Raw genomic sequence first — 27,983 nt, forward strand, 5'->3', positions numbered from 1 at the left:
TTCTAGAGCTGGTGCTGTCTCTGAACTCCTCAGTCTTCCCTGGATACAGTCACTTCTAGGTTAGAGTTCAGTGTTGGTAGCAGTCCCAAGACCTCACTGATCCCTGCTTAATATTTGGCCTGATAATCCAGTGGCATACAGAGCCACTCTTGCAGCAGATGTTCATGTTTGGTGGAGATGCAAGGATACTATCCAGTTTGCTGTGCTATTCCTTTCCCTTATACAGAAGGGATGAAGCAAATGTTGAGGGGTAAGAAAGGTTGTTGTCTTCTTTCCCGACTCATCTGCTGCCCACCCATTACAGATTGTTCATTTACTAGTCTAGTATTAACCTTGAAGTTTGTTTCATTTATTGGTGTGTCTGGCTCAGCAGCTACTTTTTATGACCCCTGTCTCCAACTGATTCCCAACTCTGTTGTTGCTTGAGCCCTATGGCTTTGCAGGGGCAGCATTGGAATTTAAGGATGTGAGACAAAGCGGATGCGTTGGGAGTATGCCAAGTCCACAATGTAAAGCACCAGGTTCACATAAGTAAATATAGCAATCACCAGTTGGCTGTCCCAGGGGCATTTGCCCTGAGAGCACTGGTAGGGGCGCCGTGGGGACCCATACTTACTATCAAAGCAGAACACCGGCCAGATCACTGCTGCACTCACATACATGAGGATGGCCATGAATGTGTAAATGACCACGAAGCGCTCAAAGGGGCACCACAGCATTGCTGTCCTTCCTGTGACATTGAAGGCCACTACCACCACTGTCACCACAAAGCAGAAGCTATAGACAGCCACACACCATTGTGTAGCCACATAATTGCTGTACTGACTGTCATTTACCAGTGCCCCAAATATGATGCAGGCCACGAAGGCCTGGACAATTTTCAAGAGACCAGATACTGTGGCCATGTAGCTGGTCACCTGTCCTGGCTTGGCTCTGGTTAGAAACACCTCCACAGCATAAGCAATGAACAGGAGCCCTGCAAAGACACTGGCTGCTATGCGGAAATCTCTCACCTTGCAACTGATGGAATAACAGCCAAACTGGGCAAAATAGAGCGGGTAGATCACAGCCGCAGTGATGGACATGAGTGTGGCCAGCATGGCAAAGGCAGCTGTGAAATTTCCCCAGGAGATGCTCAGGCAGCTGTGGAGACGAGTGAACTCACAGGTTATTATAAAGATGGTGACAGCAAAACAGAAACACCAGACGAACATGCAGAAGGTGCCATAGGCTGCACTGAATCCCCCCTGATGGGCCACCAGGCTGAATGTAGTACATCCAAATGCCACCTGCAGCAAACGGGCTACTCCCACCGGGGATGCCACTGCTGCTGTGTTCAGATACGGCCCTCCTGAGCTCTCCATCATCTGATCAGAGCAGGTAACAAGGCAGTTGGAGACCGCAAAGCTTCCTTTCAGGTTAGCTCCGTTCTCTATCCCTCCACCAGAATCTTCGCTGAGCGTGCATTTCTGGCAACCTCTCAGAATAGCTTCATTTTCTGTAGTAAGATTATTGACTGGTTCTGTTTTCAGGTTGCAGGTATCAAAGAGCTATGAAGATCAGTTAACCCAGCAGTACCAGGCAGGATCTGTGAAGATTGTCTCTTATTCTGCCTTTTCACTGTCTCTTCTTTCAGTCTCTAGCATGATCACTTTCTCCTGGGTGGTTGACATTTTATTCCGTTTTAGCTCTGCAGCTGTAGCTCTCTGCTTTAGTGCTGTAGGAATGCAGCAATATAAATAGTTGGCTATATTAATAGTCCTGGAATGGAATGAACTCTGTCCCCTGAAATTATGATGAGCTGGTGTTAGTTACACTCAAACTGTGGACTCCATCAGGGGTTCCTGATTAACAGCCTGTATTTCCTCTACCGCCTGTTTTGTCATTTAAGCACTGACTGTCAGCATTCCCAGACCCTGCAGAGGTCTCAGATCCTCTTGGGGAGAGGGATCAGATCCTACCACACCACAGAACCTGGAATATGGTGTTGCAGATTCAATGGCACCAGATGGATATATGGATCTGGTGGGATCACAGAAGCTGTGGGATGGAGGGGTGTGGGCCCAATGGCACAACAGAGACTGATTCATTTTGCTTCATTTGATATTGGGTAGTAGAGTAGTTTGGCAAATGGCCAATGCAATTGTGGTGGGTCCCATGCTTTTCTTTGGTGTGATGGGTCAGGGTGCTGCCCCATCCCTGCCCCTGTTCTTGAGCTCTGCTAGTGCCCTGGAGGGGGAGAAAAGGGGAGCAGGGAAGGGATCCAGGTCCACCTCCTACTCCAGTCCCAGCCCCTTCAGCTTTGCAGGCTTCTTACCCTCTTTCCCCTTGGGCAGGGTTTCTCTCAAGCCTCCGTGCTGGGGAAGTCTCTCTGTCATGCCTGGGTAGGATCTCCCTGCCCCGGTACTCTGATCCTCTAGTCAACATCAGTCACCTCCAAACTACAGTCAGCTCTCCTTCCCTTCTCCTGGCTGACTGGGGTAGGGTTTTTTTATTAGGTCTCCGGTGGGGCCTTAATTGGCTCCAGGGGCTCTAATTAGCCTGTAGTCCCCTCTCCTTAGTCCACAGGGAATAAGGCTCTGATCATCCTGGGGCTTATATACCTCCCATCGAGCAGTCTCTTGCTGCATCACAGTAGTTAGATGTAGGCCAGGGTCCTGAGGGGCAGCATCTTGGGGCCGAGATAAATATTTCCATTACCATTTATGACGATGTGGTTCTGGCGGGACCCAACTGAGAGTGCCAATTCAGGACCAATTGCTTAAACAGGGCAGTTACAGCCCTAGGCTGGGGTTTTTCCAGCTCTAAGGCAAACCAAACCAGCCAGACAAAAAGGACTTCGGTTTCACCCCACTGGCTAACCAAAAGTCACACAAGCAATTTCCTTAGACACTCCAGTCTCCCAGTATCACCACCAGTGCCACTTGTCCTGGAGATGAATGGTTATGAAAACCAACACCCCCCCATAAAAGAAGATGGTTCTCTCAATCCCAAAGAATCAAGCCCCAGACCCAGGTCAATATACACATCAGATCTTACCCACAAATCACGCTGTTGCCAATCCTTTAGAATCTAAAATCTAAAGGTTTATTCATAAAGGGAAAAAGGTAGAGATGAGAGCTAGAATTGGTTAAATGGAATCAATTACATACAGTAATGGCAAAGTTCTTAGTTCAGGCTTGTAGCAGTGATGGAGTAAACTGCAGGTTCAAATCAAGTCTCTGGAGTACATCCCCCGCTGGGATGGGTCATTCAGTCCTTTGTGCAGAGCTTCAGTTTGTAGCAAAGTCCCTCCAGAGGTAAGAAGCAGGATTGAAGACAAGATGGAGATGAGGCATTAGCCTTATATAGGCTCTTCCAGTTGTAAGAACACTTCTTCTTCAAGTGCTTGCTCATATTGATTCCAATTAGGTGTGCGCGCGTTGCGTGCACTTTCGTTGGAAGATTTTTACCCTAGCAACACTCGGTGGGTCGGCTGGGTCGCCCCCTGGAGTGGCGCCGTTATGGCGCCGGATATATACCCCTGCCGACCCAACGGCCCTTCAGTTCCTTCTTACCGCCCGTGTCGGTCGTTGGAACAGTGGAGTGCAGCTTAGCTGATCTCCACTTCCCTAGCTACTCGTAGTTTTCTTACTAATTGTTGTGTATATAGTTATAATCTCTATAGTTGTAGTTAGTTTTTGTAGTTCTATAACATAGTTAGTGTATGTAGTTATGAGGGGTTCGGGGATTAGCCCCTTCCCCGCACCCGGTACCGGCGCTCATGCCCGGTTCATCGGGCTTCAAACCGTGTTCGGCCTGCCGCCACAAGCCGATGCCAATGGGAGATCCCCACGACTCCTGCCTTAAGTGCCTCAGGGAATCCCACCTCTCAGATAAGTGCCGGATCTTTAAGGCCCTTAAGCCGAGGATGAAGAAGGAGCGGGACTTTCGTCTCAAACAGGTCCTGATGGAGGCAGCTCTTACTCCACCGCCCTCGGCACCGAGCGCTGGACAGTTCACATCAGGGAGAAGCACTCTTTTGGCTCTGGATCGCCCCGGTACTGCTAAGGCCCCTCAGCACCGACTGTCGCCGGCACCAATGTCTGCTCGGCACCATTCCCTCTCCCCGCGGGTCAAGAAACATAAGACTCCTGCTGCTTCGGTGCCGCCTGCACCACAGTCGGAGCACCTGCCTAAGTCGGACCGCCCGGCACCGACGCCTGCTGCGGCACCGCCAGCTTCGGCACCGTCGATTCCAGTCCCACAAGGGCTATCGAGTCCAGTGCCTGAAAGCTCCCCGGTGCACGCCGTGGTCGAGCTCACTATTCCCTCCACGCCGGAGACCTTTTCCATGGCGAGGGAGCTAATCGCGCTGACGGAGTCTGCGCTGCCTCAACCCCCGGCACCGCCAGTGCGGGTCATACAGTCAATTGGCAAGCCTGCCCTGCTGAGGCCACCCTACTGATCACTGGGATGCTGAACCTAGTGTGCCCTCTTGGCTTGGGATGGAAGTTTTCTGATCTGTGGAATTTCATGCCCAGTTCTTGTCTCACTGAAGTTTTGTTTGTGCCCTGTATGCAAGGGAGTGGAGGAATATGTATTTTATTTCCTTCCTTAACGTGAAACATAGTGGTAGATAAGCTGCATTTTAATCTTAGCTCAGAAAATCAGAAAGGGTTAACCCTACAGCAATATTGGGGTATTTGTCACTATAAGGTATTGCTGTTGTTCTGTCCTGGACACCAGTGTCAGCCTTTAGTATGGGAACACCTTTAGAAATGGGTTGGCTGCTCTCTCTCTTGCTGTGTCCTGTCCTGCTCCTTCCTTTCTCTCTTACTTTAACAGTAAAGTGCAGGTTCCTAGAGCTTTGAGTGACAGGAAGGACTGCAATTGGCAAAATAGCACTAACTTTTGTTCTCCTACCTTTGCGGACTCCCCTTGTCTTACCTACTGACCAGGTTCTTGAAGTGCCCACAGTAATTATGGTAATATTCTTATTCCCCATTCTCAAAGGCTCATTTCCAAAAATGTTTTTCCCCAAGGTTGGTCTTTACCCAAAGGTGGATTATATTTTTATTTTAATTTTTGAAAATTTTAATAATGGAAGAGAGAAAAAATATACAAAAAAATCCTCACCCAACTTTTTTAGACCCTGCCACAGCCAAAAAATTAATACCTGAAGAGTGAAGTTTGGCCTGGACATAGTCCTCAGTAAGAGCTAGCATGTACTGAACATGCACTAAATAGGTATGCACAACTAGGCCTTGGTGTGTGTGTGTGTGTGTGTGTGCTTCAGGGGGACTCTGTTCACTTGCAAGAGTCCATCTGACTAAGGTTCAGGGCTCTAGTCAGTAAAGATGCACTGATAGGTTGAAAGAACTTACAAGCTGTCCTGGTGAAACCTGTGAACTCACAAAGCAGAACTCTTGTAAGAGCAGGAGTTTCCACATTTTATCATGACAAGAGTGGCCTGTGACCATCTCCCTTTCCTTTGGCAGTAAAATTACTCTCTGTGGCAACTATAGTAGTTGCTTACATGAAAAACAATCATCAGAAAAGTACTTATTCTACTTGCATCTTCTTTTAATGCAATTTAGTAGCTGGAAATAAGGATGGTCAGCATGTGGTGGCCAGTCATCTCTCTACAGACTACTAGCAAATGCTCCGTGGATCAGTTTGGGAAGTGCTTATGTAGAGCATGAAGCTCCAGAAACTAAGCTCTGGATTTTTCCTTCTGCTTTTTCACCCCTTCCCTTCCTTAAAAATACCCTAGAACCTTTAGTTCATTTAATGTTAAAGCTGTACTGTTAACATCACAAAAAGTCAGGAAATGCAAAAGTGAAGATTCCACTGGTATGTAGCATTCAGCCACATGAACATTCTATTGAAATGTTAACTTCTGCATTTCCTGACTTTTCATGTTGTTAACTGTGCAGCTTTATCACTGGATGAACCAAGTGTTTTTCAGATATAATGGCTAGTGTAGTGTATTACTACCTGCACTGTGACATCTCCCATAAAACACACAGGTTGTGCTACAAGGAAAAGTTAATGTGACTATTGGAATAAGACCCAAGGCAGCACAAGTCATTTACTAGTCCCAGTAATACCTAAGAACAGGTCAGTCTCTATTCTTATATTGAAAAACTATTTGAAGGGACTTTTTTACAAACAGCAATTATCACTAATACTCAGCATTTGTAGTGTGATTGGCAAACATGAACTCATTCATCTACTTATTAAAAGAAAAGGCTGAGAACTATATTTTCCCTGTTCAACTGGCCCTTAGATTTACTGCATAAAATAATACTCCAGAAAGAGAAGCCAGTGATAGAAGGTTCTGCCAGCAGAGGGCGATAGTATCAGTAATTGGACAATTCACGAACAAGAGGATAGATGCACTGGAAATAAACATGCTGCAAGATACTGGAGGGTTTCAGCTTGCTGTTTAAGAGCATTTGGGTTGAAAGTTGGCATTCACTGCCTTTGCTGGAGCCTTGGCCCTGCTCTGGATATTAATAAATCATCACAAATGACTGGTTTCCCTGAGCAGTTTTGTGGTTGTTGCACTTAGAAGGTAGCAGATTACAGCAAATGGCCGCTATACTGTTCTGAGGTGGCAGGCCCCAGTTTCTCCTACAGGACTCTGTCTCCTAAACTCTGGCAGATTAGCTATTTCAAACACTGCTGCACAGGACAGGACAGGACAGGACAGTCCTGCTTGGCTAATAGGCCCTGAAGGAAGATGCAGAACCACAGGCCAGTGTTTGTGAACTGCAAAAAGAAACTGTGCAGGTAAAACAAATTATGTGTGAGGCACATACACATGACTGTGTGTCAGATCACACTCTGTGATATTTAGTACCTTTATAAGGTGATTCACAGATAGAAAACATTACAAATCTAAAGAAAACCCTACCAGCCACAGAGAAAACATTGTTTTTTGTTTAAGCAATAGATGAAATGCTGCACACAGGAGCAGGAGCCCTGACTTCTTGGAATGCAGCCTAAACTACCACCAGATAAAGTCATATAGAAAGGTGAGAGATCCTGAGATTGTCTCTTACTAGGTGTCTGTGCAGAGTCAATTCTGATTGGGCCTTTTTACTTTAGGCACTACAGCAGTATAAATAAATAATAATGAATTATTTTCCTTGAGGGGCTCCCTAATTCCTTTCTATCCTATGAAGATTCCCCTGAGTCCTTTCTCTGGACTCCAGTCTTGTGTCCTATAATTCAGATTTTTTATACCATTGATCACAACATTCTTTAAATTTCACTGGAGCAGATTGTCATTCTTCCTGGCTGTTCATTTTCTGTTTTTTTGTTCTTTTCAGCCCATTGGACTATGCTTTGTTTTATTAGACTCATGGCTGATAGGTCTCCAGGTTCCATCTATGGGGTGAAGCCCAACACTGGAGTCATGCCCCTTCAGAGTACTGTTACTGGTTGTCGTATGCTGGTACCATTGAGTGGTTACTCAAGTTTTGTATGGCACGAGTTCAGAGGAAGCACTCTATTCCATCTCTTCTTGTTTTCAAGAGTTCTTGGTGTTATTCATTGGATGGGGCTGCTTCTGAAGCCAGTTTATAAATTTATTTTGATTCCAGACATGTATGTTGTATATCATTGTTATTCTGTATCACATTTCTTACATTATAAAGATTTTGTGTCTCCCTGCATAGAATTTTTCAAAACTGTTAAGATCACCTTTTGTTTTATTTGTTACACTTATATTTCTAATTATGTTGTCTGTATTTTTGGCTCCAGCTGTCTCTCTGAGCTGGAATTTAGTGTAAGTAGAGTGGGGACAGAGTCTACTCTCCTTTTGAAGATCAGGGGACATCTGTGTGTCACAGGAGGGACAGGCTAGGGCCAGGAGAAGCAAAGGTGACTCTGAACCACATTTTCATTGCCTGGACTCTTGGCTTGGTTGGGAGCAAGTGCAGCCCCCACAGGTATTCAAATTTATGGGAGCCCTATGCAGTCTGCTCTGAAGCTCAGAATCTTCATAGCACTCAGCACCTGGGAGCCTCCCTTCCCAGGACATCTCTCCATACACATTATGCTATGGGATCAGTGTAGGGTGGCTGCATGCTGCTCTTGTGCCAGAGAAATTCTTCCCCAGCCTGTTGTGATTTCTTTAAATCCCTTCTGTGCTATCAGAGCAGCATATAGGGGGCCAGAATTGGCCCTTGAGCTTATAAGTCAAACTGGTAGACATGTCTGTTTTCTAACAGGAGCAGGAGTAGACAGGATATTTTACCTCTGAATTTGGCACTGGTATGACCACTGCTGGAATACTGTGTCCACTTTCTGGTGTCTACTGTTCAAGGAGGATGTTAGTAAATTGGAGAGGTTCAGAGAAGAGCCAGAAGAATGATTAAAGGATTGGAAAACATGCCTTATAGCGGTAGACTCAAGGACTGCAGTTGGAGTTATCTTAACAGAGAGAGTTAAGGGATGACTTGATTACAGTCTATAAATATCAATATTTAATAATGGGTTTTTCAGTCCACCAGAGAAAGGTATAACATGAGCCAGTGACTGGAAGTTGAAGCTAGATAAATACTGAGTGAAATAAGGTGTAAAATTTTAACAGTGAGAGTAGTTAACCCTTGGAACAACTTACCCAGCATCAAGGTGGATTCTCTATCACTGACAATTTTTAAATCAAGATTGAATGTTTTTCTAAAAGATCTGCTCTAGGAATGATTTTGTGGAGGCCTGTGTTCTACAGGAGGTCAGACTAGATGATCAGAGTGCTCCTTTCTGGCCTTAGAATCTATGAATGCAAAGATTTTTAAACACTTAATATTTGAAACTATTTACTTGAGTTTCAGGTCTGCACATAGTCTGGAACTGTGATCCTGTATTAATCACTGCCATGGGATGGTGGATTCTGACTACCAAGTTCTGTAACTAGACTGTGCATTACATCCTTTCCATTCCAGAAATAACAACAAACATACTACAAAGGGAACATTGGAATCTAATAATAATAATAATAATTAATGCCAATACTGCCCTTTCCCACACACGTGATCAGAAGAAAACCCCATCCCCAAGAGCGGTATTTACAACTTTACAAAGACATTTGAGCAGTTCTCTGGGCAGCCCTTATAAATAGCATTTACACATTAAAATAAATATGCCCACATTGCCATAGTAGCAGGAGGTTTTTTCATTATTTAAAAAAAAATATGTTACAAAACAATATAATTAATTTTATATTTCTTGCTTAATTTTTTAAAAAATAAGTAATAAAAAAGTCAATTTATAAAATAATACAAAAGTAAATTGAGTATAAGCGTGTCCATTCCTAGCACATGTCCTTGGTTTGTACATTATGATACATCATGAGATGCTGACCTCTAGGAAGTCATGTAATCCTTCACTTCTAATTAGACAAAAAAAATCCAGTGCTTTTTTCACCATATGTTGTAAGTCTATGATGTGAAACATTCTCAGCAAGGGTAAGAGTCCTTTTAGCTCTTGGGAAGGGTTCTCAATGCTGGTGTTTATGACATTGCTGCTCCCTGCTTCAGGCCACCTTGTGTAACACAGAAAGAGATTCTGAACAGCCAGGATTGGGCCCTGAAGTTTAGAGGTAATGAGTTTCAGTCAAATGGTGTAAGCAAGAATCTGTTCTTTTTTTTCTTGACACACACTAAGTGTGCACGTGTACTTGTGAGTGTGCATGTGTGTAAGTATGCATATCTGCATGAGAATGGAGAAGGTTAAAGAGTTTGGGAGAGAAGCTTAGAGGCTCCTCCTCCTTATCTGATCATTCTGCCCTTTCATGGAGAACCCTTTCTAGCTACCACTACTCAGCATCCCCAGAAGTTTACTGGGCTCCAGGCCCTGTTGCTGTGCCATCTTCTGAACATCAAAACCCATGTGCATGAGGAACTGGATCACATTCATCTCCTGCCCCGTGAACTGGTCCCGGATGGTAGGACATGAGGGGTTACAGTGAGGCCAGGGACAGCTGTCAATCAGATGGATTGGGCAACCCTTCAAAGGGGCTTTCCCATTTTTGTTGCTGTCATGCAGGCTGCGGTCCCAGCAATGCAGGGCACGGGGTAATGAAGTCCCTTTCACCTGGATGTCTGTCCAGTGACTGCAAAAATCAAACCATACAGATTGTATCAGCGGGGTTAGGGTATCAGTATTACTATATTCCCTTTCTTGCTAACTCATGACATTTCATAAACTCTGAAGAGAGACACTTACTTGCGCGTAATGATCTCATGAGACAAACAGGCTGGAGCAAAGCTAGCACTGAAAGGAAAGAAACACAGATCAGGTATGGTGAGAAGGCAAAAAGGTGACTTGTCTCACAGATAATTCCCCGCTCCCCCCCGTCCTGGAATTGGCTAGAAGTTCTGCTGTCCCTGGCATGATGCTTGAATACCACAGTGCTGGACATGATATAAGAATCTGAATAGACTAGAACAGGGTGGAATTTTCAGAAAATGGCACATTTCCATAGCTTATTGGTTGTGTGCATTTATAGGGGCTCATAGGCGCTACAATGACTCCCATGAATAGCTGATCTAGCATGAAGCATCTAAGACATACGAGAGGTTTCATGTCATCCTTTCATCTGTTGCTGGGGTGTTTTATGATCAGTGTCTCTTAAAACATTCCAAAAAACTCTGTTCCCGCCTCATTTTTTTTCCCAGATATGTTAAGAGCATGTTTCCTGATGCAGATTAGATACAGATACCAAATAAATCACAATGGTATCAAGAGAGCCACTGTGACCCTCCCACAAACCAGCTTATGCAGGACTTCTCTTAAGGAAAAAAACACCCCAGCTTTTCCTACTGCAATACTCACGTCACATCCTTCAGGGTATTTCTTAGCTCCCGGCCCAGATTCTGGATGTAGAGCCACTGCCCCTCCTGGACAGGCTGTCCAGTTAGGTGCACATTATCTACAGTGAGCTGGGCCTCATCAAAGAGCCACTGCACCACAAAGACTGGACCTAGAGGGAAAAAGAATTGGAGAGTCTTCATCAAGTTAGCAGCAGTAAATGAAGGAATTGCCTAGGACCAATTTCAGACTCTCAGGCAGGTAGGCCTTTCTTTTTGCACTTACATCGAAGAGTGGGATAAATTTTATAGCCAAAAAAGCAATTCCATTCCTCCCCCTCTTTAAACTGCAGTTTGCAGCGTTCAGGAACAATGCCATTCCAATATCTGAAAGACATAGCAATGGTGGGGTTAGTGCCATGATGCCATGCAGTCTCATTCCGCTTGGAATATCTCCTATTCACTAGGACACTGGGGCATTTGCTGGTTGCAGCTGGAGAGTCCTCTGTGCACGAATGAAGCAGTGAGCACAAAAAACCCTGCACAGAAGAACAGAGCTAACCTTTCTTGATTCAGCTGGAAGGCAAGCAGGTGTGAACAGTACTATTTAATTAAACATGACATAAATAAGAAGGAGGAGAGCTGGGATTTCATTAGCCAATGATACTCTTTGTTCTGGAGGTGGACTGGCTGCTCTGATAGGACTTTTCCTGTCACTTGCTTTTATGATCCTAGGGCATGGAACCTTCCCCTAGATAACAATCACTCAGAGATGGGAGGATTAGAGAGATGGCAATTTCAGTTTACTAACAGCAACATTCTTCCCTGTGTCTGTCTGGTCACATCAATGTATTGTGTTAACTCAGTACAGTGTCTGCAATGTCACACAGTCTCATGAATATGCCTTTGAAATTATGGTTCTTTTCTTTAGAAGTAGAAGCTCATCAACAGAGTGTGAGGCACGTGATAGGTATCTTATAAATACAAAAAGGATGCAAGGAAGACAGGAAGAGTGTCAGAACCCTGCCTCAGGATTTCTCCTCATCCTTAGCTCTTGGGTAAGGGTAGTTTAGAATATTTTATTGTACCTGATTCCTCTCCTAATAGCTTCTGTTGGGGCACAGGTTATGGTATCAATACAGTCAGTTCTGCGGTACTGTTTATTATCCAGGAACCAGCCAGAGTCTGCCAGCCCTCGAACCTGAATCCCTTGATAACCCATCTCCTCCAGCTGCTCTGCTACTCGATCCACATTCAGAAGCACCCCAGTTCCCCCAGCACTGCAATGACAAGATCAGTAATTCAGTCACAGACCTGCAAGACAGCTACGATACATACTGCTTTCACCGTTTTGATGCATTGAGCAATTTGACCAGTCTGTAAGGGCATAATCTAGTCAGCAAGTTATTTCCTCACTTCATAAATTCTCAGAAATAAAAGCATTGCTAACTAGTTCAGCAACCAAAGGCTATCCATTTTATTTGCTTCTTTCTGGCATAGCTCTTTCCTGTTATTAGCAAGAGCTTTGGCAGCTCAAAATAGAAAGACCCTGAAATTTGGAGACAAAATTTTCCATGTTTCTATTGTCTAATATTCTTTCCCCATAAATAAATTCCTCTGAATCAAAAGCTGAGATTCTCCTATAGCCATTATTTCTACATCATTCCCTATTGCAGCTCCTACAAGAAGAGGCTGAGAGGAGTATTTGTGCGAGCTTTCCGCTACCAGTGCTCCTGCCTCACTCCTCGTAGCACCACCTGCAGGCCGTGTCTGGGAACTAATCTCCCATGACTAATCTAAAGACAGTGCTCCATTGCAGTTGCTCTTTCCTATTATTTCTCTCTTCATTGTAGGACAATCTTATGCAGACACTTACCTGCTTCCTGCCAGGAGTAGTACCTTTGCATTACTAAGGCCTTTTCCCACCAGCTCCTTTACTACCTCTTGTATTATGAGGGCTCCCATGAAGGCATATTCATCTGCAAAAGAAAGAGTTAATCATCAGTAGGACTGTGATGTGTAGGCTAAAACTTTGTTGAAGAGGCTTCCCTCACACATCCCCATTCCACAGTTGCTCAGGACCCTGAAGGCAGAGAAACTGTTTGCAGTGAACAAATTCTACCATTTGAAGCCTTTATACACTGAAATTTACAAATTGTAACCTTGAAGAATGTTAGTCCACATGAAAGTAAGAGCAAGGCAGGTAGGTACTGAGGGCCTTTCCTAGCACAGGCTTTCACTGGCTTGATCCAGAGGGAAGCATATGTCCTGCTGAATTACTAGTACTACTTCATGCAGCACCTTCGGGCTGATGCTTCTTAGTTACACCAGGCTGTATCAGGAATAACTTGACTAAAGTCAGTGGAGTTTCATCCAGTGTAAGTGAGAGAATAAGCCCCCTTGAGTTTTCTGTAGCGGTCTCACATCCAAGTACTAATCCTGGTTATCTTTTAAGACTCATCATATCCTGAGGTGGCATGATTCATCTGCAGGATGTTAAAGATCTTTAATTTTATCTGCATAAGGAAATGTCCATCTGTGTGTGCCAAGGAGACATCACAATTTTGCACTGTTGTCACAGTGATATTGTGTTGATCCAAAACAAATATCATCAGGCAACAGCATCATATTATAATGCGCAAGTTTTGTCTTGCAGGCCAAATTGCAAGCAGCTCCTGCCCAACAATGAGTGGGCTGAACATCCATTTGGGACAAGAATGTGACTGAATTAATTACACTTATCACTCAGGTCAGCAATATGAGAAGACATTACAAGCCATGGTGCCTCAACCATTCCATTTAATTTGCAGTGTATGCAGGGTAGGAGAGGCTTATCTAAAAGGAAAGGCTGCTTCAGGAACTCCAGGTGCAACTTGCAGGGACTAGATGTGCATCTGTGACATCCCTGCATGCAGGGACTCTGAACCATGTCCCTGCAGGATGTGATGAGGGAAGAGGGATGTTTTATCTGGAGGTTACTTGTTATTCTTTCCTGCTCCTCAGCAGGAAAAAGCTTGTCCCTCATTCACATAATTTCAGAGAAATCAGGCCATATCCTCTTATGTGTGATGATTGTCTGGCAGCCAGCCCATCGGCAGCACTCACTTTTTTCAGATTTGGAAGAGGCACCACTCCAAACATCACTTGAGCAATAGGGGATGAAACTGCAAGAGATGAGAAGTTTGTGAGCGTTCATTTTCCCTTTACATACAGAGGGGTGAGGCTGGGGTCAAGGAGCTGGAAGGAAATCCTGCAGAGAAGGGAAGAGACTGTTTTTTTTTTTCAGTGAGATGCTTCTACCACCCCCTTGATTACCTCCCGTGGCAGTCAGTTACTGTTGCTTTTTTTTTTCCTTCTGGATGTTAGCCTTTTTATTGATCTAATTAAGTAAGGCTACGATTTAATCATGGGTATTCTTAGTAAAAGTCACAGACAGGACACGGGCAAGAAACAAAAAATTACTGCCCATGACCTGTCAATAACTTATACCATAAATACCTGACTGAATCTTATGGGGGGTGCTGCTGAGGGGGAACCCTGAGGGGCCAGTCAGTGGCTGCTCTGGCTGCTGCCAGAGCGGTAGCCCCAGGGGGCCAGCAACTGCTCCGGCCATGGCAGGGGGAGGGAGGGAGTCCTGGGACCACTTCCAGGAGCGGCGGCTGCTCCTGCCCCTCTGAGACCGCTGCTCAGATGGTCCCAGGGCCAGCTGCATTGGTCCTGCTCAGATGGTCCCAGAGCAACTGTCAGTACGGCTGGCTTCGGGGCCGGGGCCGCTCCAGCGATGGCTGGCTCCAGGGTCGCCCAAGCAGCTGGCTGCAGAGCCACTCAATCAGCGGCCACTGTGGCTGTCCCCAGGGCCTCCTGAGCAGCCCTGGGATCATCCACACTGGCCGCTGCAGAAGTCATGGAGGTTGCAGGAAGTCATGGAATCAGTGACTTCCATGACCTCCATGACAAACACGGAGCCCTAATTATGAGGCATCATGCTCTAGAGCACAAATCTAAATTCTAATCCTGGCTTTTCCATTGACTTGGGCTGTGTTGGGCAAGTCACTGCCTTTCTTTGTGCTTTAGTTTCCCTCTGTATAAAATGGGGAAAACTCACCTACCCTATGTAATTGCTAAGTATTGTTATTAAATGTCTCTGCAGGAATGGAACTATCTTTCCATCTCTTAGCTTTTTGTCCCCAGCTGCTGCAATAGAAATTGTCACCTATATCCACTTCTCTTCCCTTCTTGCAGCACTGCAGTCCAGAGGGTCTATGTAGAAGCACAAGCAAGCCAACCTCCCCCTCCTAGGTCTCCCCTCTGAACAGAAGTAGCCATCCGAAGCTCACTGAGAACTGTCAGGCACGTCACCAGCCACAGGGCCTGATATGGTATTTCCCAATTTATTCCTTTGGAGGATATCCTCTGGGATCTCCCCAGTTTTTCTTGAGGTTCATCATTAGACCAACCCATGCCTTCAGCTGAACTGGACACAGGTCACTCTGGACCTTGTCAACACCGCTCCTGGGAAAGGTGAAGTAGTAGACAGAGAGAACAATGTAGGATTTTCCCTTTTACCAAGGATTAATTATGTTATCTGCCACTGTAGCACTCCCTGTTCTTGCTGTCCTAGGAAGCAATAGATCATGTTTGCATGGTCCACTCCCCATTCTTACACCACGTCTGGGGTATAATCCCCTTCCCTTTTCCTCTCATGGTGCCTCTTTGTACATAATTTTTGGAATATAAACTTGTTCCCCTTGGTGCCCCTCCTTACACCATGTTTGCGTTCCACCAGTGCGGATTTTCTTCTGGTTGTGATGACAGGATCCCAGTTCCTGCAGGTGGATGAAAAGAAATATACAAAGGCTGTTCTCAGATTTTAAAGCAATAAGAATGAGGCTGGTGTGGGGGCTCTGGCTGTACAGAAGGGAAACTTACACTGTAATAGCCATTGGTGAAGTGGGAGGGAAAAACAGAAATGTGTCTGTGCCTACATCTTGGTGGATATGATTTTCAGCCCTTGATTCACATCAGAGGTGAACCCCAGCACTTCAAGAAGCCTTATTACCTTTCATGATGAAGAGGCGCTGTGATACCTACATAAAAGTACATTCTTCCTAAATTCTGTAAGATGAATTCCAGTACTAGCAATTATAGGATTTGTGTGAATGAGAGAAAGAACCTACATGTACAATCAGCCCTTGGCATAAACAGTGCAAGGAAAGGTAGAGATCCCATAATCCTGTGCTGACTCAGTAACTGTGTGGTTTACAGACGTGGGGATCCATGGTGTTACCTGCTCCTTCTAAGCAGTATTAAAAGAAAATAAAACTTTATTAAATGCTTCCCTAATCTTCACAAAGGCAATTGTAGTACAGTAGAACCTCAGAGTTGTGAACACCAGAGTTACAAACTGACCAGTCAACCCAGGGCCATCCCTAGCTATTCTGGGGCCCTATGCAGCACCCCTGCAGGGATGTGTGTGTGGGGCCCCAGGCCTCTGTGGGAGGGAATGGGGGGGTTGTCCCCAGGCCTCTGCGGAGGGGGGCAGGGCTGGCTTGGGGGGCAGGGGAGAACCACCCCCCAGCACTCACCGGCAGCGTGGCTGGGGCTGCGCTTCCTGCCGCCAGTGAGTGAAGGCCCAGCCATGCTGCAGAGCTCGGAAGTGGGGGCAGGGCTGGGGTGGACCAGGGGCAGGAAGAGGCGGGGCTGGGGTGGGAAAAGGGAGGCAGGGGCAGAGTAGGGTGGGGGCCCTGGGGAAGAGCCGGAGCAGGGGCTTGAGCAGCATGCAGCTGCACAGGGCACAGGAAATTTTGGGCACCAAATTTCCTGGTGCCCTGTGCAGCTGCGTACTTTGCATATGGGTAAGGATGGCTCTGAGTCAACCACACACCTCATTTGGAACCGGAAGTATGCAATGAGGCAGCAGCAGAGACAAAAAATAATAGCAAATACAGTGCAGTGTTAAACATAAACTACCAAAAAAATAAGGGGAAAGCAACATTTGTCTTCTGTACAGTAAAATTTCAAAGCTGTATTAAGTCAATGTTCAGGTGTAAACTTTTGAAAGAACAACCATAACATTTTGTTCAGTTATGAACATTTTATGAATACCCACCATTCCCAAGGTGTTCATAACTCTAATGTTCTACTGTACATGACAAAGGAATGTTACGCAGTTATGAATGGGAAAAGGGTGACCAGATGTCCTGATTCTATAGGGACAGTCCCGATTTTTGGGTCTTTTTCTTATATTGGCTCCTATTACCCCCACCCCCCTCTCAATTTTTCACACTTGCTGTCTGGTCACCCTAAATGGGAAGGAAGGTAGGGCTTTCACAAGGCCATATGGGAGGGCAGGTGAGGCCCAGAAACTCACAATCTGGTTTCCCATCTGCAGCAGTTTGGGGCCTCCAAGTCATAGGACCAGGCCTATCTGGGATAGATAAACTGATCCAAGTGAATTACATAATAGCGTGTGTGTGTCTTTGCAAATACATTCACTGGTGTGTGTGTGTGTCCCTCTGTGAAGGCCTCTCCCCCAAACTACAGTGTGATGGAGTAGGGACTGTCTGCATGGGGGATGGGAGAGCAGGAGGTGACTTTAGGTGAGGGACAGGACCTAAGCCTGTAACCTGAGCCAGGTAGGAGGGAGGTGTGTCAGCACCTTTGCCCGGGAAGCTGGACAAAGGAAGGGGCCGGCTGGAGGGAGTTAGTTTAGTTTAGTTTAGTTTCAGTTTTGGGTTGGGTGGTTGGAATTCAGGGAATCCCAAGCTGGGATCTAAGCTTCCTGAACCCCCAGAAGGACTTGATTGAGGGGTCCTGGTTGTGTCTACAAGCTCTGCTGTAGCCTGCGTTCCTGTTGTCCAATAAACCTTCTGTTTTACTGGCTGGCTGAGAGTCACTGTGAGTCTCAGGAAAAGGGGTGCAGGGCTGGACTCCCGCACACTCCGTGACATACAGTGAATGAATTTCTTCCGGAAGTTTGACACGCCAAGACTATTATACAAGAATTATATAAGAGCCTGTTACGATGATTACCCCTTTAAGAACAACAGATGAAATACTGAAGTCCAAAGGTTCCAATGAGGCTGGCCAAAGAAGTAGGAGACACAGAGTCAGATTCTGGCCTCCACTATGACCCATTTATACCATTCTAGTGATGTAATGGGACCTCAATGGCCCTGATGGGAATTCCTCCAACACAGGAGCAGTGTAGAGCTGATGTGGACAGCCATTCATCATTCTCCTGTGCAGTCCCCAAAAGTAGAGCCATGCCAGGGAGAGAGCCGTGGTTGGTGTATTGAGGGCTGGATGGGGAGTGGCCCAAGTGCAAAGTAGTCCAGTTATTTCCATTTTCAGCTGTGTCAGCTATACAAAGCCACCATAAATTGAAGCACCCCCTAGGACTACTGTAATTTACGCTGGGAGTTAAGCCACCTCTTAGAGAAGCTCAGAATTAGGGAAGTGAATATGTGATGTATATAGCCACCTCCTGTGCTGCGCCTTCTATGCTGTGCCTCCCGAAAGGTGCAGCATTTAATTTGGCCCACAATCAGGGAGCAGTGGGGTATGAAGCTCAGCAGCCAGAAGAGGAAAGAGAGGAAGGAAGGCTGGTAATCTGTATTTCTAGGCATTTATCTGAAGCTCTGAGCATCAAGCATCATTCACCCCATTATACAGAGGGGGTGGAATGAAAATAAAAATAAGATACAGGGAAGTCACCAAACAATAAAAATAGGAAAACATTTAAATATAAACTGCTGTAATTGCTTCCAGTACTACAGGAAGCTAAGCACAAGAACCCATATCTTCTGGTATGAGCTACTTTCCACTACCCAGAGTCACAAAGTAGATAGATTCTGGCTGAAAGTGGCTAACAGAAAATTTCCCTTGTGGAGGGAAATTCCAGTTTGCATAAAGCCAGCTGAGGCAGGGCCTACACCAGGTTTGGGCAACATGTTAAGAGATGGAGGATACCTATCTTTCTCTTATGCCAGTGCCATAGGTTAAAGTGGGCCATCAGCTGCTCTAATACTGGAGCAGAATCAGGGAGTCAGTTATGGATCAGCCCCTATCCTGCACTGAGCGGAGTTTGGGCACAGAGAAAAATTGAGCCTAGATTCACTAAATAAGAGTATGTACCATTAAATGTAAATTTTCAAAACAGATTCTGCTGCCGGCTTTGAGTGGCTCATCCATTATGGGCAGAATTGCTGACTAAGGCTCAGATCTTTCAGCATGAGGGTAAGGGTCTCGGGGAGAAAATCTGTGTGAGCATCTCCTTGCAGAGATCCCTCCCACCTCATCCCATTGGTGATGAGGAGTCAGGACAGTGTTTTTCACTGGTGCCTGGGGATCTGCAGGAAGTCAGGGCCATCCACATGGTGGCACTGTCTGTCTCCACTGACTCTAGCTCCTTGGCACATTAGAGCCATGTTACCATGGTGGTCCCCCTGCCACAGCTCCCTCTGGGACCTCAGAGGGAGGGGAAAGGGAGGGACCCCCCCTAGAATATTATATATTTGATTGATTTACATAGGGCTGGAGGAGGGAGGTGATGTGTACCCCGCAACCTACCCACCCAGTGTAGACCTTGGACTACACTTTGAAAGACTCTTGTCTCCCATGTGGCAATATATAAATCAATGATACTCCTTTATCTGGGCTGTGTGCAGTACTGGTCATCCCATCTGTAAAATTATATTGCAGAATTAGAGGGGGTTCAAAGAAGGATGACATCCCTGCAAGTGTACATGCATACATGTGTATGTATGTTTTCATGTTTTTGCGAGGGCATGTGCATACTAATTAATGGAAGTGTGTATGCATGTACAGGCAAATGCATGTGACTTACATTATGTTAATATCTGAACAGGAGCAATTACGGGGAAGTGACAGTGTATATTGTGAGGAATTCTGCTACACTACAAAATCTGTGTATTCCCCCCCCTCACTTTTTTTCCCTTTTGTTATAGAGGGTAGATGTAATGTGTAATGGTGTTTCCACCCCCTGCACAGAAAGACTTACCAGTTTTGGTAATGGGCCACTCTTTGGAGCTCATCAGCCTCCTCATTGTATCATAGCGGGTATCACAATTTTCTCTATTAAAGCAATACCATCCCCCTGGGTCATGAAAAAAAAAATCAAGTCAGTTCCTTGCTGTCATTTTGTTGAGGGAAGGAGTGGCAAAGTATCAAAGAGAGAGAGAGATGAATGTGTACAATAGAACATGGGATTCCCAGGCTGAGATGAATGATGCAAGCAGTGAGTAAAGGAAATGGCAGAAAGAAGTAGCTGGATTAAGAAGCTTTAATTAGGGTCAGGTGGGTAGTTAGGATGCCAAGAAATCCACTAAATTGTCAGGCAGCAGAGGTGTATGACAAAGTGAGTGTGTCGGGTGGAAGGATGGAGACACTGGTTATGCAGAAGGCAGCCAGCACACACATTTTGCACAGCCTTTGAAGAAAGCAGTTGGGTAGCTCTCCTCCTACCCCCACCTCTTCATTTACAAAAGAGGCTAAAAAGCTTGACCTGTGCTTAAATAAAAAATAATCCAGGCTCACCTTCCAGGAACAGCAGCCACCTTCTACTGCCTTTCGATTCTTTGAGGTAGTAGCTTAAAAAAAAAAAAAACCAAGCAGAAAGCAGCATTAAATTCATTAGGCAGACTGACTAGCTTAACCACAAGCTCTTTGAATCACAAACTCATTATAATATCAAGAGGGTTACATAAAATATTTGGTAAAAGAACAAGAGAAAGAAACAGGAAGGCTGTCAGAAGAGCTCCAAACCATCTGATCAAAGGGCCTTCCCGGAGATCCTGAGCCAGGCAGATTGGCTTTTATCTCTCTCCAAAATAAATGCATTAAACAAATTCCTAGAATTCTTAAGAATTTCCAGGCAGGAAAGAGTTATTCCACCTGTTGCTTGCTGTGTTTTTAGTAATGACCACGAGGTGGAAGCAGAGATTGAGTGCTAGACAAGAATGTTCATACTTTGTTTAAATATACATAAAGTAGGAATAGGAGAGGGCCAGCAATCATCATCATAATAATAATAATAATTGGCACTTCTCTGGCTTCTTCCATTACAGGATCTCAAGGCACTTTACAAGGTGGGTAAGCATTATTATCCCCACTTATACACACTCAGATGAAGAACAGAGGAGAGTGCTGGCTCCCTGAATTAACTACCTCATGCTGGTGAGGGTAAAAATAAAAGAGGGGTGAGGATGAGGGTGAGTGATAATACAGGAGGAGTCAGGATCAAGTAAAATAGCCCCAGGCAGATTTCTTTCTTAGGGACTCTGCCCCCATGTCATCCTCTCCACCCCTGTGTCTGTGAACTTCTTTGGCTGCCTTTGGATGTGCCCTTAAATGCTTCGGATTCTAATGGACTTTGGAAAACTACTGATAAGTTACAATGAAGGACATTGACCCTCCCTTCCCCACCCCTCCGGGTTGGGAAGCAAGCACAGAGAGGGATGTGAATGAAGTAGTTCTAGTAAAGTGAATGAAGCAGGAGAGGAGAGGAGCATGGAAGAGATGGAGTAAACGAAAGGGCCGGGAGTTGGAGAAGCAGAGGCGTATGGGCTGGGTCATTCCCCGAAAACTTTGGGGATGGTTCTCCGGTATCCCCTTCAGCCCGCAGGAGCCCTCCGAGGGCAGGCTCCCGCCCGCACAGCAGCTTTGGGGCGCGGGATAATGCGGGCGGAATCGTGAAGCCAATGGGGGGGGGGGGTGAAAGGGCCTCCTGTAGTGCGGGAGAGCTGAGGGGCCAGGACTGTAACGGGACGGGTGCGCTGGGGGCTGGTCAGGACCAGGCTCACGTCAGGGTCAGGGGAGGCTCGAGCGGGTTGTGTGCTGGACAGGATCCCAGCCCCGCACTCACCCGGCCGGGCTGCCGTCGTTGCAGGTGACCGAGCTGTTGAGCAGGAGATGGAGGCGCAGCTCGTGGTGCAGGTTCTGGGCCGAGCAGGGATACAGTGACTGCGCCAGGCTCTTGATCTGAGCCATGAAACTGTCCATGTTGCCTTCCACGGCGGTGAAGTCCAGCGGGAAGCTCTCCACGGGCTGCCCGGTCGCTTCGCTCCGCTCCCGGGCTGCAGCCGCAGCCGCCGGCTGCTGCCCTCGCCGCCTCCAGCTCTTCCTGCCCTCGCCACCGGGGCCCCAGTGCAGCAGTCCCAGGAGCAGCAGAACTTGCACGGTTCCCCTGCCCATCGCGACCCGGAGCCACCTGCGGGGGAAGGAGCTGAGGAGTTGGGCGCTCGGACGAGCTCTGCCCCCTGCTTCGCTCGGCAGCAGACTGGCGGGGGCTCCGGGTCCCGGAGGAACTAGTCCCGGGGGCGGGCAGCGCTTCGCGGGCTCCGTCTCCCCCGGGCAGGCCGGAGCTGGGGTCTCGGTCCCGGGCCTGCTCCTGCTGTTCCCAGAGCAGCGCAGGGTCTGGTCGCTCCGCTCAGTCCCGCTCCAATGAGCGGCGAGGGCAGCGCCGGGGCGTAGTTAGCGGGGGCCGGCAGCTGGTGCCCGGGCTCTGCGGCGGGGCTCGGGGGCGCTCGGCTTTTCTTGGCGCACGGACTCGCCTTCTCGTCCCAGGACAGACGCATGACAGAGGGGCACGGGGAGCCCGCCGGGGGCGCCGGCAGCGCGGGCGCCGCGTGGGGCAGCAGCCGGCCAGCCCCCGCCCTGCCCTCCCCTCCGCCCCTTGGGATCCAGGCGGAGGGTGGGGGGGGGGGGGGGCTTTACTGTTTCCTTGCCAGGAGATTCCGGCCTTTGCTCTGCCGGCTCCCGCCCCGCCTCCCCCGTCCTGTCCCGTCCGGGCGCTGCGATGCGCAGCGGGGGGCAGCGGCGGCTCCCCGAGCCAAGGGGCGCTGGGCTCCAGGGCGGGCGGAGCCGGACAGGCCTTTGAAGTGCCCCGCTCCCGCCGCCCGGCGCTCTGGCCCGGCGGGCTTGTTTGCTCCGGGAGACGTGCCCATCCCGCGACTCACCTCCCGTCCGCGGCTGGGCTCAATGTGTGGGGCTGCGCGCTCCCGCCCCAGCCCCGCGAGCAGACTCACGGCCTGGGACATTTCCACTGGCTGCTTCTCAAATGGCTCCTTCTCCCTGCCAGGGCGCTTCCCTGTCCCCCGTCCTGCCGCGGGGCTCGGTTCCGTCCCCCCTTCAGGGGCTCTCCGGCCCTGCGCGGCTCTGAACTGCTCCTCCCACTCTTGCACGCTGGCAGAGCTTGCTCGAATGAGTGTGGCAGCCCGATCCCTGTTCAGGAGCCGAAGGAGTCTCCGGCTCGGCTGTTTGATTTGAGTTTGAAACAAAGGCCTCAATGTTTAGGACTGCGGGGGGTGCAGGCGGCCGCTCCCATTGCTCCTCTCTTTCCGCCAGCACCTGCCTGGGCAACAGCAGGGCAGAATGAAATCCCATCCCCACGTGTGACCCAGGAAACCCCGGCCTCCCCGCCTCACGTGCCCTGCCAAGGCTCTGGGGTAGGGTCTGGAGCTGGAGCCGCAGAACTCACCAGGCTCTGGAGCGGAGGCCAAGGCCAGGCCCAGACCCGTTCTGTCTCTGGTGCTAGAGTTGAGCAATCCAGAGGGCTAATGGAGTGGGAGCCCTTAAGGCCCTGTGCCTGGAGTCTCTCTCATATGTGCGCTTGGGGCGGCGTGCTGTGGGAGGGCGGCAGGCGGCTCCGGTGGACCTCCCGCAGGCATTCTGTGGAGGGTCCGCTGGTCCCGCAGCTTTGGTGGAGCATCCGCAGGCACGTCTGCAGGAGGTCCACCGGAGCTGCGGGACCGGCGACCGCCAGAGCGCCCCCCGCGGCGTGCCGCCCTGCTTGGGGCAGCGCAATTCCTAGAGCCGCCCCTGCTCATATGAGATGGAGCCTGTGCTATTGGGTGGAGAAGGAGAAATGAATGAGCTTGGTGAAGGTTGAGATGGGACCCAGGACAGGTGTTCCTGGTTTTCAAAGGAGAAAAGAACTGCCTTTGGTTAGCTCCAATTCTGCCCCTCCAGTGCTCTCACTAAGGGCATGTTATATTCTTCTTCGAGTGCTGTCCCTGTGGGTGCTCCACTGTAGGTGACAGTGCATCCCGGCGCCGTTGATTGGAGATTTTTGGTAGCAGTGCCTGGTCGGGATGCACGCACTCAGTTGGTATCTCCCGTCTCGTTGGAATCTTCCTGAGCGCGTGCGTCCTGCACCCTCCTCAGTTCCTTCTCAACCGCCCTCGGCCGAAGACAGGACTCGGAGCAGTGCTGATCCTCTTCCCTGGTCTCTGAATGAAACAATTACATAGAAATAGTTAGTTAGTAATATCCTAGTTGTTTCCCTTCCTTTAGAATAGTTACTTAGTTTAAAAAAAAAGTTTCCTCAGGTTTGTCTCCCACTGAGACTCTCTCCCCTGGCATTACTAGTTCAATAATGCCAGGGGCTTCAGGATTCAAGGAATGTGCTTCTGTCAGGACTTTATGACAATGTCCAATGGGCACTCGTGCTGTGTGAAGTGCTTTGGCAAGACACATGTCCCTGCCAAGTGTGTCCACTGCACGAGCCTCAAAACCAGGGCTCATCCTGACAGGAACCTGCCACTGAAACTGCTTCTCATGCAGAAATCCCTGCAGCCGCCTCTGGAGACAGGTAATGGCAAACCTTCTCCCTCACGCTCCCTGGCCAGGTCCGAACAACCGGGAGCATGGTTTCACCCTCTCTGGAGCAGAGGCAAGAAGCTCTGCAGATGCCTATGGAGCAGGACAGTAAACCCGCTCCCTCACGCTCCCCTGCCAAGGCAGAACCAACTGGGAGCATGGCTTCACCCTCTCTGGAGCAGAGGCAAGAAGCATTGCAGCTGCCTATGGAACAGGACAGTAAACCCGCTCCCTCACGCTCCCCTGCCAAGGCAGAACCAACTGGGAGCATGGCTTCACCCTCTCTGGAGCAGAGGCAAGAAGCATTGCAGCTGCCTATGGAACAGGACAGTAAACCCGCTCCCTCATGCTTCCCTGCCAAGGCAGAACCAACTGGGAGCATGGCTTCACCCTCTCTGGAGCAGAAGCAAGAAGCATTGCAGCTGCCTATGGAGCAGGGCAGTAAACCCGCTCCCTCACGCTCCCCTGCCAAGGCAGAACCGACCGGGAGCCCGGCTTCACCCTCTCTGGAGCAGAGGCAAGAAGCATTGCAGCTGTCTATGGAGCAGGGCAGTAAACCCGCTCCCTCATGCTCCCCTGCCAGGTCAGAACCGACTGGGAGCCCGGCTTCACCCTCTCACGTGAAGAGGCAGGAAGCCCTAATGTCGCCTCTCAGAGACACTCAAGAGGGTAAATGATCTCCTGCAGAGTCTTTACCCTTGGTGCTGTCAGCGCCGCCGAGAGCAGGCAACTCTGACCGCCCCTGCACTGTACGAGCAACTCTCACGGGGCTCTAAAGCAGGAACCCGACTTCCCGCAGCGGGAAGCTCTCCTCGGCACCGGTTTCCCCGGCACCGACAATGGACCCAGTGCCAACAACGAGTTCCACCTACGGCACCGAGCCTGCCTGCTACCCCCAGCAAATTCAGACCCTCTGCAAGGCTCACAAACAGCTCTCGGCTCCTGCCAAAGTGAAACTAAAATCACTCTGGGCTGCTGCTCAGACTTCATGCTCTGCAGCACACCAGCCTACGGAGCAGCAACAATTCCTGCATCAGCAGGATATCTCTGTGGCCCCTAGGCCTGACTCTCTGCTCCAGGACAGGGAGCACTCATTGTTTGAACAGCAGCTCTCCCCACATGACCTGGATACTTTCACTGATAGTGAGAACGGCACACAGCATCAGGCAGGGTTCTCCCTGCCTGAGTCTTCCCCCCCTCCACACCGGAGCCATATATACCCCAAGACATGGGGCATCATAAGAATCAGCCTCAGTTTCCCTACTTTGTCCTCCAGGGCTGGGACCCATTTTTTTTCCCTACCCGATGCCCTGGCCTCAGTGGTACCCGTGGTCAGGTCCTGCCACTGCTTCTCCTTGCGTTCCTTCTACCAGACCGCAAGCTCATCCTATGCCTATATCCCCAGCTCTATCAACATCTAGAGCTACTGAACCCCCTCCTGAAGACGTGGGCTATGACCCCTTCCCTGTTTTACTGGCTCCTGCCTTGCCATCAGCCACAGAAGTCGCCCTTAGGCCTCCACAAAACATGGACGGCTTTATGCAATTCCACGAACTCAGGACATCCCTTTGGAGGAAGTCCAGGAGACACAACATAGGCTTCTCAAAATCCTCCAACCCTCTGCACCTTCAAAGATAGCACTACCCATAGAGAAAGCTCTCCTACAACCAGCTGGTACTCTCTCGCAGACCCCGCCTCCATTCACCAACATGCAAGAAAGCTCAACATAAATACTACATGCCTGCGAGGGACATTGATTTCTTATTTTCCCACCCACAACCCAATTCTACTGTGGTTGATGCAGCAACATACAGAACAAAGCAGCCACGCTACTGGCCCGCTCTGCAGGACAAGGACTTCAAACGTCTTGACCTCCTGGACCGCAAGGTTTATACTCTTCTACTTTGCAATTTAGAATTGCAAATTTATTCTACCCTCCTTGCAAGCTATGACCATGACAACTACAACAAGCTCTTTGATTTGCTTCCCATATACCGAAGGACAGGAGAGCAGACTTCCAGTTAGTTCTCGTCGAAGGTCAATTGGTGTCTAGCATGGCACTATAAGCATCCCTGGACGTGTCTGATCCAGCAGCCCGCACCACTGCAGTGGTGATGTGCTGGTCTTCTTGGCTCTTGGCATCCGATATCCCCAAAGATTTGCAGTCCAAAGTGGAGAGTCTCTCCTTTGACAAAGATAACCTCTTTTCCCACAAACAAACAAACACAAACAAACCCAATATGAAATCTTTCACACTATGAAAGACTCTAGAGCCACTTTCTGCACATTGGGCACTTACCCGTCCCTCCCCAGGAGACAAGGGTATCAACCTTACCAAACGCCCAGCACAGAACAATATCACCAACCCCAGTCTACACCGTATGACACTGGTAAAAACCGCAACAGACCTCTTAGATGCAGGCAAACCCAGGCACAACCAACTACTTCCCACCATTGGGTAACAAACAATTTTGAAGTGCTGGTCGGGGGTACATGCAACCACCCCTTGACTCCATCGCCTATTTGCCCATTTGGCTACCGCCTCCAGACTTTCCACCAAGTCTGGCAACAGATCACGCAGGACCGTTGGGTCCTGGAAATAGCTCAGTCAGGTTACTCCATCCCTTTCCTATTTTCCCTGCCCATCCTTTCTCCTTCTCTGTCTCTCTTAGGGACCCCTCTCACGAGCACCTTCTCTGCGTGGAGGTGGCTCATCTTCTCCACCTAGATGCAGTCAAGCATGTACTGATGCAACATCGGGGAAAAGGATTCTGCTCCCAAAAGAAAGGCGGGGGGTGGAGACCTACATTGGATCTACGCCAACTGAACATGTTTGTACAGGTGCAAAAATTCAAGATGGTCACATTGGGCACAATAATACCCACACTGCACAAGGGGACTGGTTCACAGCTCTCACCCTACAAGATGCCTATTTCCATATATACATTCATCCAACCCAGCAGACATAGTTTTCTGCATAACACTGACTCCGCCACCGAACATATTGGCCTCCCTACATTGGTAGACAAAACCAGAGAACCTATGCACGGACGTTCCCTTCCATCCACGCTCCCCAGTACTCAGGTTAACCATGGTTGCTTCCCAGATAGATTGCGGAGTGCACTTAGGCAACCACAAGGCACGGGGCCGCTGGTCCCTATTAGAGACGCGTCCGCACATCAATCTCCTAGAACTCCGAGCTGTCGGGCAGGGAGGAGCACAATCTCACTCCCTATGCACAACGGCCATTAAACTATGGAATTTGTGCATACATCATCACATAAAAGTCACCGCTTCCTACCTGCCCACGTGTCATAACACTACCACCGACACACTCAGCAGACAGTTCTCTGAGAAACACGAATGGGAATTACATCCATCAATACCCCAACAGTTGTCCTCCCACTGGGGCACTCCATTGATAGACCTGTTTGCCCCACCTCAAACTGCAAATGCCATCTATTTTGCTCCAGAACAGGACTTGGAAATACACCTCATTCCTTGGAACATCTCCTTCATGTACACTTTTCCACTGATTCCACTCATACACAGGGTTCTACA

General features: G+C 48.5%; 2 protein-coding genes and 1 long non-coding RNA gene across 4 annotated transcripts in view; 1 reads left to right on the top strand and 2 right to left on the bottom strand.

Annotated features, from left to right (window-relative positions):
- LOC120384069 overlaps nucleotides 1-12,114 on the top strand; it is a 27,067-nt gene extending 14,953 nt beyond the window's left edge. Inside the window, exons 3-5 of one of the 2 annotated variants that reach the window (XR_005588618.1) lie at nucleotides 11,270-11,393; nucleotides 11,734-11,860; nucleotides 11,974-12,114. This is a non-coding gene — a long non-coding RNA (uncharacterized LOC120384069). The remainder of the gene's footprint in view (nucleotides 1-11,269; nucleotides 11,394-11,733; nucleotides 11,861-11,973) is intronic. The other variant, XR_005588619.1, reaches the window with a different exon arrangement.
- MYADML2 (myeloid associated differentiation marker like 2) lies at nucleotides 18-1,699 on the bottom strand. Its single transcript, XM_039502417.1, has one exon. It carries the CDS (start codon nucleotides 1,365-1,367, stop codon nucleotides 459-461), a length of 909 nt encoding a protein of 302 aa, XP_039358351.1. The 5' UTR covers nucleotides 1,368-1,699; the 3' UTR covers nucleotides 18-458.
- Nucleotides 9,299-23,009, bottom strand: NOTUM (notum, palmitoleoyl-protein carboxylesterase). The gene is made up of 12 exons (XM_039502416.1): nucleotides 22,781-23,009; nucleotides 21,688-22,032; nucleotides 20,361-20,413; nucleotides 19,825-19,920; nucleotides 15,568-15,628; nucleotides 13,908-13,966; nucleotides 12,679-12,781; nucleotides 11,891-12,082; nucleotides 11,089-11,189; nucleotides 10,828-10,975; nucleotides 10,219-10,266; nucleotides 9,299-10,105 (listed from the first exon to the last, which is right to left on the bottom strand). Exons 2-12 carry the CDS (start codon nucleotides 22,014-22,016, stop codon nucleotides 9,799-9,801), a joined length of 1,497 nt encoding a protein of 498 aa, XP_039358350.1. The 5' UTR covers nucleotides 22,017-22,032; nucleotides 22,781-23,009; the 3' UTR covers nucleotides 9,299-9,798.
- Nucleotides 23,010-27,983: the final 4,974 nt, after the last annotated feature.

This window comes from Mauremys reevesii, linkage group 15 (assembly GCF_016161935.1).
Source record: "Mauremys reevesii isolate NIE-2019 linkage group 15, ASM1616193v1, whole genome shotgun sequence".
In the NCBI taxonomy this organism is placed as follows: domain Eukaryota; kingdom Metazoa; phylum Chordata; order Testudines; family Geoemydidae; genus Mauremys; species Mauremys reevesii.

Excerpts from the sequence above, each read along its gene's own strand:
- MYADML2 (XM_039502417.1), bottom strand. The coding sequence starts at position 1,367 with ATGATGGAGAGCTCAGGAGGGCCGTATCTGAACACAGCAGCAGTGGCA.
- NOTUM (XM_039502416.1), bottom strand. The coding sequence starts at position 22,016 with ATGGGCAGGGGAACCGTGCAAGTTCTGCTGCTCCTGGGACTGCTGCAC. Across the intron at positions 19,921-20,360 it reads GTGGCTGCTGTTCCTGGAAG|GGGGATGGTATTGCTTTAAT; the intron begins GTGAGCCTGGAT and ends TTCATGACCCAG. Across the intron at positions 15,629-19,824 it reads GTGGCCCATTACCAAAACTG|GAACTGGGATCCTGTCATCA; the intron begins GTAAGTCTTTCT and ends ATCCACCTGCAG.